This window comes from Lissotriton helveticus, chromosome 3_1, assembly GCF_964261635.1.
Source record: "Lissotriton helveticus chromosome 3_1, aLisHel1.1, whole genome shotgun sequence".
Taxonomy (NCBI): domain Eukaryota; kingdom Metazoa; phylum Chordata; class Amphibia; order Caudata; family Salamandridae; genus Lissotriton; species Lissotriton helveticus.
Genome location: NC_136061.1, coordinates 150,493,054 through 150,509,545, shown reverse-complemented (window position 1 = coordinate 150,509,545; position 16,492 = coordinate 150,493,054). Strand labels below are relative to the sequence as shown.

Genomic DNA, 16,492 nt, shown 5'->3' with positions numbered 1-16,492 from the left:
CTTGCGGACTGCCTTCGACCTGGTCCCACGAGCCCAATTGTGGAATGTCTTAGATGGGATGGGTATTCCCCCTTATCTGTTGGGTTTGCTAATCAAGTTTCACGAAAACAACTTTGCGCAGATTAGGTGGGGTGACCAGGGGGAAAAAACATCCCGCATCCCTGTAGACAGGGGCGTCCGCCAGGGCTGTGTGCTAGCCCCCACTCTGTTTTCACTTTATGTTAACGGAGTGGTGGAGCATCTTCTTCAACAACCAACAGATGCACCGACCCTGGCTGGCAGGAAAATTCCTACGCTCCTGTTTGCTGACGACACCCTCCTCATCTCAAAGTCTCCATCAGGTATTCAAAAGTTGCTTTCTAGCTTTAAGGTCTTCTGTGACAGCAAGGGCCTAACAATAAACATAAGCAAAACCAAATTCCTTGTTCTCAATCCCCCTAGGAAATCTGTCATTCCTCCTGTCCTAGACTTATCCCCGCTTGAAAGAGTCAAGGAGTTTGATTATCTGGGCATTCGACTCTGTGATACAATGAACTGGAAGGCCCATCACCAAAAGGTCTTTTTGACCCATAAGAGGGTCACAGGGGCCCTGCTAAAAGAACAACGTGCCTCATCTATTAAACCTATTGGGGCACTATTAGACATCTACAGAGCGAGGGTGGTGAGTGCAGCACTGTATGGTGCGGAACTGTGGGGTGTACAGAGAGTCAACACCTTAACTTACCTCGAAAATAACTTCCATAAAGATCTTATGAAGTTACCCCACAGTACCCCGACACTCCCCCTCTTGCTTGATGCAGGCACACGCCCAATATGTGAGCAAGTTAGGTTGCGCCCCCTCTTATTATGGGCCCGGATATGGAATGTTCCAGAACTGCGCAGCTATGCTGATGCCCTAAGAGAACTCCTATCCTTACCAGGCTGGCACAAGGTTAGTTGGCTCAGGGAAGTTAAGCGGCTTCTCTACGAATTGGGATTAGGAGACAATTGGGTCAATAGGACAGCACCATCTAAAGATTTGCTTAAGAAAATGTACTGGTCCTGGGTGGCTAATGAGAGAATGGCCAACTCTAAGCATTGTAAATCTGTTGCTGAGTTCCTTTTAATCAAAGAGCTCCCTTATAGAGAACTGTATCTGGATTTATTTCGTAATCCGGGAGACAGATCTTTGTATTTTAAATTTAGGGTAGGAGTGCTTCCCCTAGGGCTGTTAACCTCCACATGGAAGCCACCACTACAAACCATCCCATATTGCCCCTTTTGTGATACAAGGGTCGAGTCCATCACCCATTTGTTGTTTGAGTGTCACGCATATGCAGCACCCAGGTCGAGTTGGCTGAAGCCATTATGTAGGACCCTGGGCACTAGATCACATGTAGAAGCATTACGCATATTACGATCAGATGCTCGTCCTTTTTTCGCCTGTTGTCTGGCAAAATTTTTGGGCTGGGCTTGGCGGATAAGATCCGCAAAGAAACTGCTGCTCCAATAATGTCCTTTTGCTGAGTCTGTTAAATTGTTCCTATGTCTGAATTATCAACCACTCCTGGATATTTCTGTTGACTTTGTTGATCTTTTTAATTGTGTATTGTCAATTGTTCCTTATTTTTGTAAATGTAATGCTTTTATGATATGCTTATATATCGAAATAAAGCTATCTAATCTAACAGCACCTCTGTCAACTCAGTATGTAGAGAGTATAACTAAGATCTTCCACTCACAGTCCAAACAAAGACAGAGGCACTCACATTTTGGCACGGAAATTAACCTACCTGTATTGACCGATGATCCTATCAAATCGGAAGTAGCGGCGAAGGAATTTAAGCAAGGTCTAACATCTCCAGATAACAAATATATGCCACCCCGCCAGAGGTATTTGGATGACAATCACCTATTTATATTTTCTTTTGACTCACAGGGAATTATGAAAAAGTGTAGTGAAGCTGGTAAGTTCACTCTAGACTGAATTCATCCGAGGAAAATAAGAAAAGACACAATTTCCAGTTTGAAGAGATGCAAAGTGGCTTAACACTGTCCATCCATGTGGTAAGTATCTAATCCACAACTCCAGGAAGAAGTTCCCATTTGTGACTGACCTTTAATCCTGTTGAGAGTGACCACTCTTAGGTTACTCTCAACGTGCTCTACGAGCTGCTATCACTTAAGTTGTTTTGTCTTTGGCTTAAAAGAGCCATTATTGTAAAAAGATTTGAGGATTACATCCCCTTTTTCTTGTTTAAGCAATAAATTATTGTAGTGTTAGCTGTCTATATTTCAATCGAAGATCATAAAACACAGAAGGATGTCAAGAAACCCATATTATAAGGCCCTCAACCTGAGACGGATGGAAAAAATCCTCTCACATGAGATTGGTTGAACATCACCAGACATTAGTGTTTTGTCTGATCAAGGGGAACCCCAATCTGTAAACAACAAACTGCCACTAATTAAGATCTGAGGCTTACAGTCATCTCAACTGAAGTCTTATCTACAGAATTAAAGATGCAAGATACAACTGGATCAAACAGAATCAATTAGATAAATTGCTTCTAGGCAAATATTTGGACCGAACTGTAATACAATTTCTCAAATACCAGCAAATCATTCTTAAATTAAATAAAACTTTAATTGCCTTTCTAACATGAAGGAACTGATTCCACCCTTGCTTTTGGAGTAAGCTGTTGCTTGCTACTTCTACATGGTTCGGATGGAAGAAGGATAACTATTTGGATGCAATGGGTCGAGGATCTGTCTGGATTCATAATGGGTAGCCATTGTGCTGAATCATAAGCATCCATCTGTCTTTTCTTGCACTGTTGCAGACATTGATTCAAGCATTCCATCCATCACTTTTTGTGTTCTCTTTTGGTACAGTTTTTGCGATGTCTTTTGCTATATTTTTTGTGCTAAAGTTTGTTAGATTAGGTCACAATACAATGTGAATGGAGCTGCTTTTTACTACTGAAGAGATCGTCAAGAGAGGAGGAAAGAGAAAAGCCACTTTCCCAGGAGCAGCCTATTCGCCTTCTTATTCTCATGCAGATAGCTATTATCTTCCTCTGCAAAGGAACAGCTTACGTTAATGGAATTGCTGTATCAGTTGACGCTTGTGGTTATGAAACCTGCTTCTGGACTTTGCTGTTGAAGTTGATTCATTCTGGATTGACCGCCTTCAAGAGAAGCTTATTTAATGCTAGCTTTTATAAGTGCTTTTATGTGTGAAACGATGGTATCTGACTTCTCTATGTAAACCAGAATAAAGGAATGTTGAGTACAGGATAATGCATGCAAACATGCGGTTGAAAATTATGAACAAGTCCCATTCTGCAACAAGGCTACTATGCCTTTATTGGGGTTCTAGCGTTTTTTTCTACTAAAGTGGATTTTGAAACTTTGTGTATTGATGAATACACTGCAATTACATTTTCTATTTATGTGTAATGAGGATTTTTTTTAAAGTGGTTATGTCTTGTCTTAAAAATTGCCCACCAATTTTAGTTTTAAGGAAGGCTGGTTTTACCTTTGCAGGGTTTCAGCGCTCTGAAGAGCTACCTTTTCTCTTGAGGGCTATACTGAGATTTTTCATACAGTCTCAAAGCTTACAAAGTTTCCACTTCCATCTTCATGTACAGCATTTCGTCACATGTATCTGGACCAAAGAGCAAAGTGAAAAAGGGAAGGTGCAGACTTTCCAGCTGGAAGGAGCATTCAAAACCTATTCAGTTCTAGCCAGAGGAATCCGGTGATGCAGGTATCACATGATCCAATATTACCATACCACCTAACACTTCTTTAAAAGTCTTGCTGCTCAGGCTTCAACATGTCAACAGACAATGTTTGCGTAGCCATCTAAAGCGATCTATCGTAGCGATCCAGCAATGTATAGGTAACAACAGCCTTTATGGCTTTGAAAGCTCTGCCATATACTTGGTGTCCAACCTCTTGTTTTCCATCTCAGGTTGTATGGAGTTATGCCTCTACTTGCCGCCACTATAAAAGCTGAATCCAGGTGACGCTCTCGCCTTCAAAAATAAAGGCTATGAAGAGGCTTGCACCATTTTACTGATCAAGGTCGTACTCCCTTGGAGGTTGCAAGAGTAAGGAATGTATCCATTGCGGGTTGAATGAGTCCTCGACCAACTGCAGAACATAAATTTGGGTTTGAGGTTTTCAAGAAAAAGATTGGTGTTGGACGGAAGGTCTTAAATGATGACTTGCTAAGCCCTTTTTCTTGGTGGAGAATAATCATGTGATGATTACTACTCGCCAGCTGAATTAAAGACTTTTGACATCAACTGCTTCAATGTTCAAGTATGGCTCAACATGGAAATGTGTCTTGAATGTGTAGTAGCTTAACAGCAAAGTCTTCCTAGACATTGTGAAAGTTATTGATGGGCAGCAGGTTGCTGGGACACCTTTTTATCATCAGCGGATAGTTTTCCTATACGTCAGCTTTTTTTAGCTCTATCTCCGTGGGAGTTCTGAGGTCGGGTAGAATGGCTGACACTGGAGGACCTACTTTCCCTTCACTTCTGTCCCTTCGTCTGTAGGTTTCTGTATCGACCTGACTTTTGTTTTTCAGGTGGAAGACCTCTTGGTTCTTGAGGATTCATAGTGTATGTACTTCTCTACTTTACCCCACCGACCTTATAAGTATTTCACACAAAAAAGTTAAGTAAATTCTGAGAGGATATATTCATAATCATTCGAAACCAAAATTCCAATAAAAGCTGCTGAAAAATCACTACTCCCTTTGGACGATGTTGAATGAAAAACAACGACCACTACCAAGATGAGTTGCTGGAACTTGGCTACAGAAATAGCTGGTTACCAGTACAGTGTCAAATTTCAGATCATGAATGCTACTGACTGTTTCCATTTACCTCAGTTTCTTTATTGTTTTTCCTTTAAATATGATTCAAATAATATAATGTCCAATCCTAGTTTTGCACTAGTGACGTTTTAAATTTAAATAGCCTTTTTTTTTTTAAAGAAAAATAAATGAAAATCTGCCAAAATCTGTTCCTAATGAAAATAGGAGCTCCTGGTTTGGCACCTGCGGTACGAAGAAAAAAACACAGGGAAATCATCAGCACTGGAGGTTCCTTTATGGAACTGCTACATCACTTCATGGTTGACATCCACTAGGTTTGTGGCCAGAGCCACAGATGTCACAACTCATGCCAGATACATGCATAACTTGAAAAAAAAGGTTCTGAAAGATGTCTGCTGCTCGGAGACAGTTATGGTTGGGGATCCTGTTCGAATAGGTATTTAATAATACATGTTACTATGTCACATTACTTCACATTGGAGAAAACCCTCTCTAACTTGGCATGAAATTCCTAACGGGATTTCTTTTTGTTGTTGAGAAGCTGTTTGCCTAAGTTACATAGAAAAGTAAATAGGCATGCATTACAGCAACTCTGAACAGCATCCTGTAACAGGGATGACAACTAACAAAAGCTATGAAAAGTATTGACTGCATTTTTACCTTTCCACGTCGCTGTCATTATGTCGACAAATGGGCGGTGACAAAGCACTAGGAGTAGAAACACAACCCTGTGATTCAATGTTAGGAGCTTCCAGAATCCGATCACAAGATCCTTTCTCAGGAACATTAACGATATCTGCAGAGTGTTCTCTTTCGGGGACTTTAAGAATGTCCTCATGAGATGCAATTGTTCCAGGAACACGTAGAGCCTCATTTGGAAATAGTTGTGCATTCCACTTCTTTGCAGCAGTTCCGCATTGTCCAGATGAGAAGCTGTCAGGTCCCTCTTGTTGTGTCACCATAAGTTCTTGTGCATCATTGTAATCATCTAGAAAGAAGATCTCATCTGCATCTTCCATTTTCAGTCAAGAGAATGTCCGCACCTTGCATAAACACTGCTATGCTTCCAAGGTCTGAAGGTCAGGAATCATACTTTCCAAGAGTCAAAACACCTTTGCATCATAAAGAGACAGCCTGACCTATGAAAACAAAGGTGAAAAAAAAAAGATTATTAACAATCAATAACCCGGCACTAACCATCAAGCTAGAATTGTGGGCATACTTCAGAACTTCCACGATGTCGTATCAAAATAATGTCTCTTTTTGGCTTCTAGTTTACAGTTGTTGTTCAATAATTAACTGGTGTGACAAAATGTACCTTATATCAATAAAAAACATTTGATTTGCTTTGTAGTAAGGTATGCTGTTTTAACACATATGCCATGACTATTTCAAGTTACCTGTAACGATTTTTAAAGCCCATTGTCCTTGCTTTTTGCAGACTCAATGGTTTTGAAGTACCCTGGCATCTAACGTCCAAACCAAGACGTGCGTTATTATTGTTCAACTGTGAGAAGGGCATTTCCATCCGGTCTTCCCTCCGTGATTTTTGTGTCAGTGATTTTTGTATCAGTGATAGAGGTGGGCAGCCATCACATTATGAGGGAGAGCCGAACCAAGGGATGTCTGGGCTCTGAAGAGCCAGTGAACGAGCTGTAAATTATTGGCGTCGAAATCATGCCACAAACATCATGTGAAAATTTAACAGTCTCTTTAAATTTAAATAAAATATCCCATTAACATTTTGAAGCTTTCAAATTAATACGTAGGATTATTTGTGTACAACGCACAATCTGAACTCACATATTGGAAGTATCTCTACATCTGAGGACGAAGTAAAATGCAGCTCTGTAAAATTAAATATTTGCCTAGTATTGTATTGTATTGTATTTGCATTTATATAGCGCTTACTACCCCATAAGAGGCGTTGAAGCGCTTTTTCAGCCAGTAGCATGCTACTCCGGGACCCATAGAGGATTAGTTTTGAATTAGTATAGTGAAACATGCAAGTACATTTTAAGTGGTGGATAGGTTAGTCAGTTATTTGGATTTGGAATGATAGCAAAAGGATAGAGGAGGACAAAGGTTTGTATTTATATAACACTTGTTGACGCACGCTATTCAGGAAGCCTACAAAGGATTAGTGGTGAATTAATATGGTGAAATATGAAATAATTTCAGTGGTGGATATCAGTCAGTTACTTGGAGTGAGAAGGATAGCGGAGGGATAAAAGGGGAAGAAAGATTTGCATTCATATAGCACTTGTTACCCCTGATGGGTGTTGAATCGCTTTTCTGGTGAGTAGCACCCCACTCTGGAACCCATAAAGGATTACTGTTGAAAATTAGTATAGTAAAAAAAAAATATGAAGTAATTTGAGCAGTGGATATGTTATTCAGTTATTTGGGTAGTATTTTAGTATAGTTTAATATAGAATTTGAGAAGTGAACGTGTTAGTCTGTTCATTTCGATTGAAAAGGATAGTGGAGTGATAAAAGAGTGAAAGATTTTTTTTTTAGGTCCTAGCAATAGGAGGAGGCTTTTGGATGAGTAAAAAGGAGTTTTGGAGGGGAGGACTCAGAGGAAAGAGTTTAGAAAGGTTTGTTTTAGGGGATCCGTATAGTAAAAGAGGTGTCAGATGATGTAAGGAGGGGTAGAGTAGGAGAGAGTCTAGAAAGGGTTATTTTGGCAAACATAGTAGTGGTATGGGGTTTGGGATAAATGAGAGAGTGGATGTAGAGGATATATTGATAGATGTATAGGATGAGAGATAGGGTAGTGCATTGGAAGGAGTAGTAGAAGTTTGAGATGAGTCAGAAGGTTGGGCTAGAAGATATATTGAGCGAAGTATAGGGTGAGAAATAGGGTAGTGCATTGGAAATGCTAAATTAGAAGAAAGTGATAGTTATAAATATCCATAATTACATTGAAAGTATATAGATACATAAAGGAGGTAAGTATATGTAGATTAAAGATATTCATAGAGGCACAGGATGAGAAATAGGGTAGTGCATTGGATATGCTTTTTCAGGAGAAAAGTAACAGACACACAGATACAAGTACGTGGAAGGTACATAGATGCAAAATGGAAGTATGTACATGTAGACCAAAGATGATTTTTATTTATTTATTATTATTTTTTCTCTCAACAACATAATTATTTTACATGTTTATACAAGGTAATACACAAAGATAGGTACATATCTATAGTGAAAAAAATGCTTGTATACAGAGGGATATGCTGTAAATTTCTGTTTGCGTATGGTGCTTATGTGGGGAAGAGCCAAATCTTGAGTAGTTTTCTGAAGATAAGGTGGTTGTCGGTGGACCTTATGTTGGGGGTAAAGAGTTCCATAGTTTGGCTGCTTGAACAGAGAAGGATGTGCCACCCATGGTTTTTTTTCTTGCATGGTGGGAATTTGAGGCGAGATGCTCCTTTAGAGCAGAGGTTCCTTTGTTGAATGTGTTTGGTGATTTTATTCCTGATGAAGAGTGGTCCCATTCCATGTATTGCTTTGTGGGTGATACAAAGTAGCTTGGACGTGGATCTTATGGCAACAAGTAACCAATGCAGGGCTTTCAAGGCAGGGGAGATGTGGTCTTGCGGTTTGATATACAAGAGTAGTCTGGCAGCTGAGTTCTGAATCCGCTGTAGTCTTTTCATGGTTGTTAAAGGTGATCCGTGGTAGAGACTATTGGCGTAATCGAGTTTGGGCAGAACAAGGGAGATGGTAGCTTGGACCTTGTGTGGAAATCCCAAATGAGGGAAAATTTGTTGCAGCGTTTTTATAGTAGCAACGCTTGATCTTGCTAGTTTATCCACTTGGTCATTCATCGACAGCTTCGAGTCGATGGTCATTCCGAGGTTTCTTACTTCCTTCGATACTTTAGGCAGTGATCCCAGTTCATCAGGCCATGCGGCAAGCGGGTTGTAATGTTTCCAATCGCCACACGTGAGTATTTCAGTTTTTGAAGCATTCAATTTGAGATGGCTCCAGGTCATCCACTGATCCACGGCTCTGAGACAGCTGAAAATTGGTGATTTTCCAATGTCTTTGGGGCATTCCAGTTGAAGGAGTATTTGCGTGTCATCTGCATAGTTATAGCATGTGAGGTGAAATTTATTGATCAGTACTGGTAATGACTTCATGTAGATGTTGAAAAGCATAGGCTAGATGATAGAACCTTGAGGGACCCCTGCTTTTGTGGAGTATGGTTTGGACGAGAAAGGTGGGATGTGGATGACATTAGTTCTGTTTCGAAGGTAGGACGCTATCCAGTCTAAAGCAGTTCCCTCTATGCTGGCTTCATAGAGTCTTTATTTCAGAGTGTCATGGTCAACCGTGTCAAAGGCAGCTGAGAGGTCCAAGAGGAGTAGCGCAGCAACCCCGTTGCGGTCAACTGTATTCTTTAGGTCATCCCAGATGGCAAGGAGGGCGGATTCAGTGCCTCTTCGCGGACGGAATCCTGTTTGGAAGTCTGAAAGTATGTCATTCTCTTCAATAAATTGTGACATCTGGGCGAACGCTGCTCTTTCTATCAGTTTGCCCAGGATTGTAATGGGTCTGTAGTTGTCAGGGTTCAGCGGGTCCAAGTTTGTTTTCTTCAGTAAAGGGCATATGTATGACCTTTTGAGTTCTTCTGGAAATATTCCAGTAGTTAAGGAATCGTCGATGATTCTTCTTACTGGAGTGGCAGCAGAGGTTGTTAAAAGAATTGTCTTGAAAGTTTGTGGCGGACAGGGGTCAGAAAGGCTGCCGGCAGGTCTGCTTGCTTTGACCAGATCCATAGATTCATCGTGTGAGATGTGTTGGAAGGAACGGAGAGGCTTGATTAAAGCATTCTTGGATTGTTGTTTTGTACAACGGTTAGTGCTGGTGCTTTGTTTCTGTTGTAAGAACGATTCCAATGTTTCTGCTATGTCCGTGTAATGATTTGCCAGTTTGTCTGTGAAATCTTGAGTAACAGGATGAGTTCCTTCTAGGCAATTTGGTTTGCGAAATTCATTGAGTATTTTATAGAATTTTTTATTTGCACATTTAGCGTTTTGAATTCTGTCTGAATAGTACCTTTTCTTAGCTTTTTTGATAGCAGACTTGTATAATCTGTTAATTTTCTGTGGGTGAAGTTTGTCTTGTTTGGCGTTTGTTTTGAGCCAGGTACGTTGCAGCTTTCCAATTTGTTGTTTTATGTCTTTTATTTCTCTGTTTCTCCAACGCACTTTTTTTTGTTCTGTTGTGTAGTTTTGAGTGGTATCAGGATGTCAAAAGCTTCCTGTAGCCACTCATACAGATTTTGAACATAATTTATGCTTTCCAGATTTGTACTGGATGTTAGTTGTGTTTCCAAGTGTTCCAAATTGAGTTTGTTCCACGGCCGATAGGTGGATGGATGTAAGGTAGTTTTAGGTGAGTCGCTTAGCGTTGTTTTATGTTGGAAGGCAAGCAAGTGGTGGTCTGACCATGTGACTGGAGTTATAGTTTGAAAGGTAACTAGTTTAGTATTAGCAAAAATGACATCTAGGATATGTCAAGCAGTGTGTGTCGGATTGTGGACAATCTGATGCAGGTTCAATGCGTCTAGGCCGGTGATTATAGTTTTTGGATGGGTCATATTGGGTTTATCAAACCCAATGTTAAGGTAACCCAGAACGCATAGGTTGGAGTGTATTGTTATCAGGTTTGAAACTGTGTCTAGAAGTGCGTCTGGGAATGTTGCCTTGCTAGGTGGAGGTCTGTCAAGGAGCAGGAAGTTACAGGAGGAAGACGGTGTAGGATTGCATCTTGTTAGAAGAGCCTCATAATTCTTTATGGAGATGTTGTCAATTTTAGTGATATGTTTTGTTTGCCTGAAAACAACAGCTAGACCACCTCCTTTTTTGGCTATACGATTTTGGGTGATTATTTGATAGCCTAGAGGAATGGCTTCATGCAGGACTGGAGCCATATCTTCTCCCAACCATGATTTGGTTATGAATAGTATGTCTGGTTTTGCATGGGTGAGAAGGTCGTAGATGTGATGCTTGTTTTTAGAGAGGGGTCAAGCATTTATTAGTAGACAGTTAAGTGAGTGGCCTTTGGTGAAAGTGGGACTTTGTTAGGTTGAAGAGTGATCAGTATTGTGTGGGTTTGTAGCAGGTGTGTTTTTAGTGCTGGTATTAGCTATATTAGGATAGCAATCGTGTAGCTGTTCTGTATCGTGTTCCTCTTCCAGCATGCTAAGAAGGCATTTTGATGGGTCTGCATGTGTATGTGTTGGAGATGGTGTTTGAGAGTGAGTTGGAGTGCTGTGTTGCTTTTGTGGTGTAACATTGTTGTGAAGTAGACATGGGGAAGCAAAGTTGTGACGTGTGGCATGTTGCTTATATTTTTTGTGTGTATTTAAGGCGGAAGGTGTATGAGTCAGGGGAGGTGGTTCAGCATGTGGGTCATGTAGTAATGTTCTAAATTGTCCAATGGATGCGAGGCGGTTAGAAGAGAGGTGCTGTATTGCTGTATCTGTGTTAGGTGTGGTGGAAGAGTGAAAGATTGACATTGGAGTTTGTTCCTTTGTGTGGTTTGAAAGGTGGGAATATGTATGTATTTTGTGATGGTAAGTATTTGGAGGTGTTGCGCTTTGAAGATCTTGTTGTGCTGGTGTGTGCGATATGTTTTGCTTTTGAGGAGGAGTGAAAAAGGGTGCTGATGTATAAGTTCCATGCAATGGATTTGGTTGTGTAGTATTGTTTGTGAGAGGAGGATGTGACGTAGAGGGGGTGGTGATGTGTTTATGAGTACAGTGTATATTGTGTGTAGGAGGGAATGAAGTAGAGGTGAGAGTGTTTATCTTAGACTGGTTTGTTGCAAGAGTTACAAAGTGTGGTGGTGTGCAGTGTGTGTGTTGTGCGTTAGTGTTATTATGGTAGAAGGGAGAGGAGGGTGTTTGTTGAACAACTGATGGAAGGATGATTATATGTTTGTTAGTGATAAAAGGTGGTCTGTTAGGTGTAATTACAGCAGGGAGAGTGTGTCTGAATGGGATGTAGTTATGTATGTGTTGATTGGTGTTGTGTTAGTGATGAGTGTATTGGTTAGTGGTATAGGATAGAGTTGTGTACTGTGTGTAGGTGATGGTGGATATGTGTGGTAGTTGGGATAGTAGGGTGTGTAGATGTGGTTTGGTTGGGTTTGTAGTGCAGGCTGGCACATTAATCTGTGCATAGTGGTGTGCGTGGTGTACATTTGGTGTGAGTGTGTTGCTCTGTTTGTGGATGTGGATGGTGTGGGCTGGGTATTGATAAATGAGAAAAAGGGCAGCATTTCTGGCCCTAGTCCCTACTAGTCTCGAATAGGCTCAAACAGGAAACTGCCCTTGTCCTCGCTGCCCTTAACAGGCTCAAACAGGCAACGGCCCTTGTCCTCTCTGCCCTTAGCCTCGACGCCCGGGCTGACACGCCCTAAGCCTAGCCTTTTTTATAGCCCTAGTAATCAGGTAACCCCTTCAGCAATGGGAACCCTAGCCCTAACACTATCCAATCACAACACTAGCCCTAAAATCTAGAACGAATAGGAGACCAGGACCTTACAGTCAATCTTAGCCCTAGTCCAAGCACCCGATCAGAAAAAAACTCTGATCTCTACGTCCAATAAAGGCCCTAGCCCTACCAGTAGTCCCAAAACAAGTCCATGCAACCAATGGCACAGGTAGCCCTAGTCCCTACTTCCAATAGAAAGCCTAACCCTACTCTAAGTCCCACACCTAGTCCAGCAACCAATCACACCAGAAGCCCTAATCGCTACTTCCAATTAAAGGTCTAACCCTAGCCCTAGTCCCACCCTACTCCCAACAACCAATAACATAGGAAGGCCTAGTCCCTACTTCCAATAGAAATCATAACCCTAGCCCTAGTCCCAACCCTACAATGATTGAATCACAGACGCAGAAATCAACCAGAACCCTCAAATACCCAACCAATGAGGACATTAACCCTAATCCAATAGAAACACCAGATACAACCACCAATCAGTGTAGACATGTACCAACCACTAGCAGACCATATAAGCTCCCAGCGACCTCGGACAAGGTTTGCTGGCCAGGGAGTTGGAAGCTGCTTCTCCTGTTCAGAATCTCCTAGGAGACATACAGGCTTAATCCACATGTTGGACTTCAGCAGGTAAGAGCCTCACTAACTTGAAATCTAACAATACTGTTTGAATAAAACTTTACTCCCCCTGCTGGCCAAAAAACGAAGTGCACAGGCCCTAGTAAAACACAGTTTAAACTGCTCACAGAAGCACCCTCTGATGTAGAAAAATCCCTGTTGCTGGGGGGGGGGGCGGTTTCACTGGCTTGTGAACACAAAATGGTGGCTAGGAGTGCACTGTTTTAACATACAGGGCTTAGCACAGAGCAAAGGAGAAATGTGGAGGGAAAACAGAATTGTCACCAAGGAATGAGAGGGACAAACTACAGAGGTTGGACTGCAAATCCCACAATTCAACAAACTAAATGGAGGCAATCATGGGCAGGGAATACCACAAATTGAAAACACAACACATGTGATAAAATATGCAATTACAGGCAGGCTAAAACTACATTTTTTAACTGTAATAACCACAGGCATAGACAGTAAACACAGAAAGTGAAAATCGTTTTTTAAACAACTTTTTGTCTTGGGAAGAGACAGCACTAGTCTGTCTCCTTACCACTTCCTGGACTCTGCTCACTGCAATCTGGGGCACAGGTAGGCTGCAACTCACAAGATGGAGGAGAATGATTTGGGGTGCACCCAGCAAGGCCTTAAGGGGCCTCAGCAAGTGTGAGAGGAAGGCTCGGACTTGCCTGGTAGCTGAATAGCCAATAGTCTGCTGGCCTGGGGGTGGGGGCTGGGCAGCTGCTTCTCCTGTTCAGAATCTCATAGGAGACAGACAGGCTCAATCCACACTTTGGACTTCAGCAGGTAAGGGCCTCACTAACATGAAATCTAACAATATTGTTTTCATTCTTTCGCAACTGGTAAGAGCTTGGGTTTCAGGCAGAAGCAACACGGAGCTCGGCTCGTTTTGGGCTCAAGGGTCCAAGAAGATCTCGAGCTGAGCCAGAGCTAATAGCCCCTGGCTTGAGCCTTAAGTAGCTTTCTCACCACTACTCAGTGAATAATGCAGGCAGATACTATACACAGTATGATACCCAACATACAAGAGAGCTTCATACAGTTTGATTATAAAGGATACGTAATTGAGTAAGGAGACTAATATTAAGCCTAGTGGCGGACATAGAAAACGTTAAGTGAGGGGAAGGTCAGGATAATAGCAAAACTGCCCCGTCCGACGGTCCTATGCGAATATATTTAAATTCAGGAGGAATGCATAGGCAAGTATCCAAACTGAACTGTTGTCTGAACCTTCTCCATCTTTGCTCAGGTAACAGTTCAATTGTCTGTGACAAGGAAATGTGCTGTAGACCTTGCTCCTTTAATCCAATGCTGGGAAAAGTGTACTGTTCTGATAAGGTATGAACACTGCATAAAACGCTCAAAGCCTGTCTTCATTGCCATTTCTCCTGCTCTCGACAGCCAGTAAGTCACGGGTCCAGGTATTCTTTCAGCCTCGCCCCAATGAAATGCCCCAAGAGATGGAACATAAAATGGTAATGAAGTTAATGAATTACTGTTTTATTTATTGTCACCACGTCCTGAAGGGCATGTCAGAACGGGGCAGGCCTGCTGAATGGCAGCAGCGGCAGGGAGGATGGTGGGGTGCCCTTGCACTTGTTTAAAGTGTGCATGTTTCTTTGGCTGGCCCTCTTGCGACGGCCAGCCAGAATTGCAAACTTTAGACTTCTCAACCCAGCTGTCTTAAGACAGCTGGGCTAAGAGTAAGTGCAGACCTCCCGTGTGAAGTGGAACGCCAAGACAAGCCGCTTCCTCCAATCAGGGCGTTGCCCTCATGCTGGTTAACAGCATGTGACTAGAGCGAGGATTGGCTTGGAAGCCTGCCTCAAGGAGAGAAGACGATTGTAGACGTTGCGGTTGTTGCAGGAAGGTGTGTTTATTTAATTTAATGCATTTCTTTTTTTAGTTTTCTGCCACCGCCTCACCACCCTCGGGGCATGCCAGATGCGACTGTCACTACACCCTGACCCCATGGCTATTCAGGGCCTACTTTAGGAGTGACATGTGTATTAAAAACTAAGGTTTGGGCCTGGCAAAGGTGCATGACAGTTTAAAGCTGCACCCACAGGCTGCTATGGCAGGCTTGAGACATTTTTAAAAGTCTACTTAAGTGGGTGGCAGAACCAGTGCTGCACACCCACTAGAGGTACAAAACGGGGTGGTGATGGACGGAGCATCTGAACCAATCAAACACTCAAACCCAGTCAAAAGATCTGGGTTTGATCTATCACCGTTCTTTAGCCCACTCTGCCACCCCAGTTCAGACATGGCTATATGTAAATCAGTCTGACCCTGTGCCTCATGGGAACAGTCCAGCCCTGGACCGGAAACAAGCTTCCGAGGACCGGTTTCTGGCATTCCAGCCGTCTTCAGCCCGGCTTGCTTGAATCCAGTGGCAAAGTGAGCAAGGGACTCACGTCTGACCATACTCTGCCACACTTATGGCGGCCAAAGCGGTACAAAAGGGGGTGGTGATGGACGGAGCATCTGAACCAATCAAACACTCACACCCAGTCAAAAGATCTGGGTTTGATCCATCACCGTTCTTTAGCCCACTCTGCCACACCAGTTCAGACATGGCTATATGCAAATCAGTCTGACCCTGTGCCTCATGGGAACAGTCCAGCCCGAACTGCCAAGCCATGCCTTCCCTAGACCGGAAACAAGCTTCCGAGGACCGGTTTCTGGCATTCCAGCAGTCTTCAGCCCGGCTTGCTTGAATCCAGTGGCAAAGTGAGCAAGGGACTCACGTCTGAGCATACCCTGCCACACTTATGGCGGCCAAAGCGGTACAAAAGGGGGTGGTGATGGACAGAGCATCTGAACCAATCAAACACTCACACCCAGTCAAAAGATCTGGGTTTGATCCATCACCGTTCTTTAGCCCACTCTGCCACCCCAGTTCAGACATGGCTATATGCAAATCAGTCTGACCCTGTGCCTCATGGGAACAGTCCAGCCCGAACTGCCACGCCATGCCTTCCCTGGACCGGAAACAAGCTTCCGAGGACCGGTTTCTGGCATTCCAGCCGTCTTCGGCTTGCTTGAATCCAGTGGCAAAGTGAGCAAGGGACTCACGTCTGAGCATACCCTGCCACACTTATGGCGGCCAAAGCGGTACAAAAGGGGGTGGTGATGGACAGAGCATCTGAACCAATCAAACACTCACACCCAGTCAAAAGATCTGGGTTTGATCCATCACCGTTCTTTAGCCCACTCTGCCACCCCAGTTCAGACATGGCTATATGCAAATCAGTCTGACCCTGTGCCTCATGGGAACAGTCCAGCCTGAACTGCCAAGCCATGCCTTCCCTGGACCGGAAACAAGCTTCCGAGGACCGGTTTCTGGCATTCCAGCCGTCTTCAGCCCGGCTTGCTTGAATCCAGTGGCAAAGTGAGCAAGGGACTCACGTCTGAGCATACCCTGCCACACTTATGGCGGCCAAAGCGGTACAAAAGGGGGTGGTGATGGACAGAGCATCTGAACCAATCAAACACTCACACC

At 43.0% G+C, this 16,492-nt stretch overlaps 1 protein-coding gene across 1 annotated transcript in view; it reads right to left on the bottom strand.

Moving 5' to 3' along the window:
• TAF1D (TATA-box binding protein associated factor, RNA polymerase I subunit D) overlaps positions 1–16,492 on the bottom strand; it is a 145,760-nt gene that overhangs the window by 110,392 nt on the left and 18,876 nt on the right. The window contains exon 2 of the mRNA XM_078679412.1: positions 5,495–5,973. Coding sequence (XP_078535538.1) covers positions 5,495–5,853 — 359 coding nt within the window. The 5' untranslated portion in view covers positions 5,854–5,973. The remainder of the gene's footprint in view (positions 1–5,494; positions 5,974–16,492) is intronic.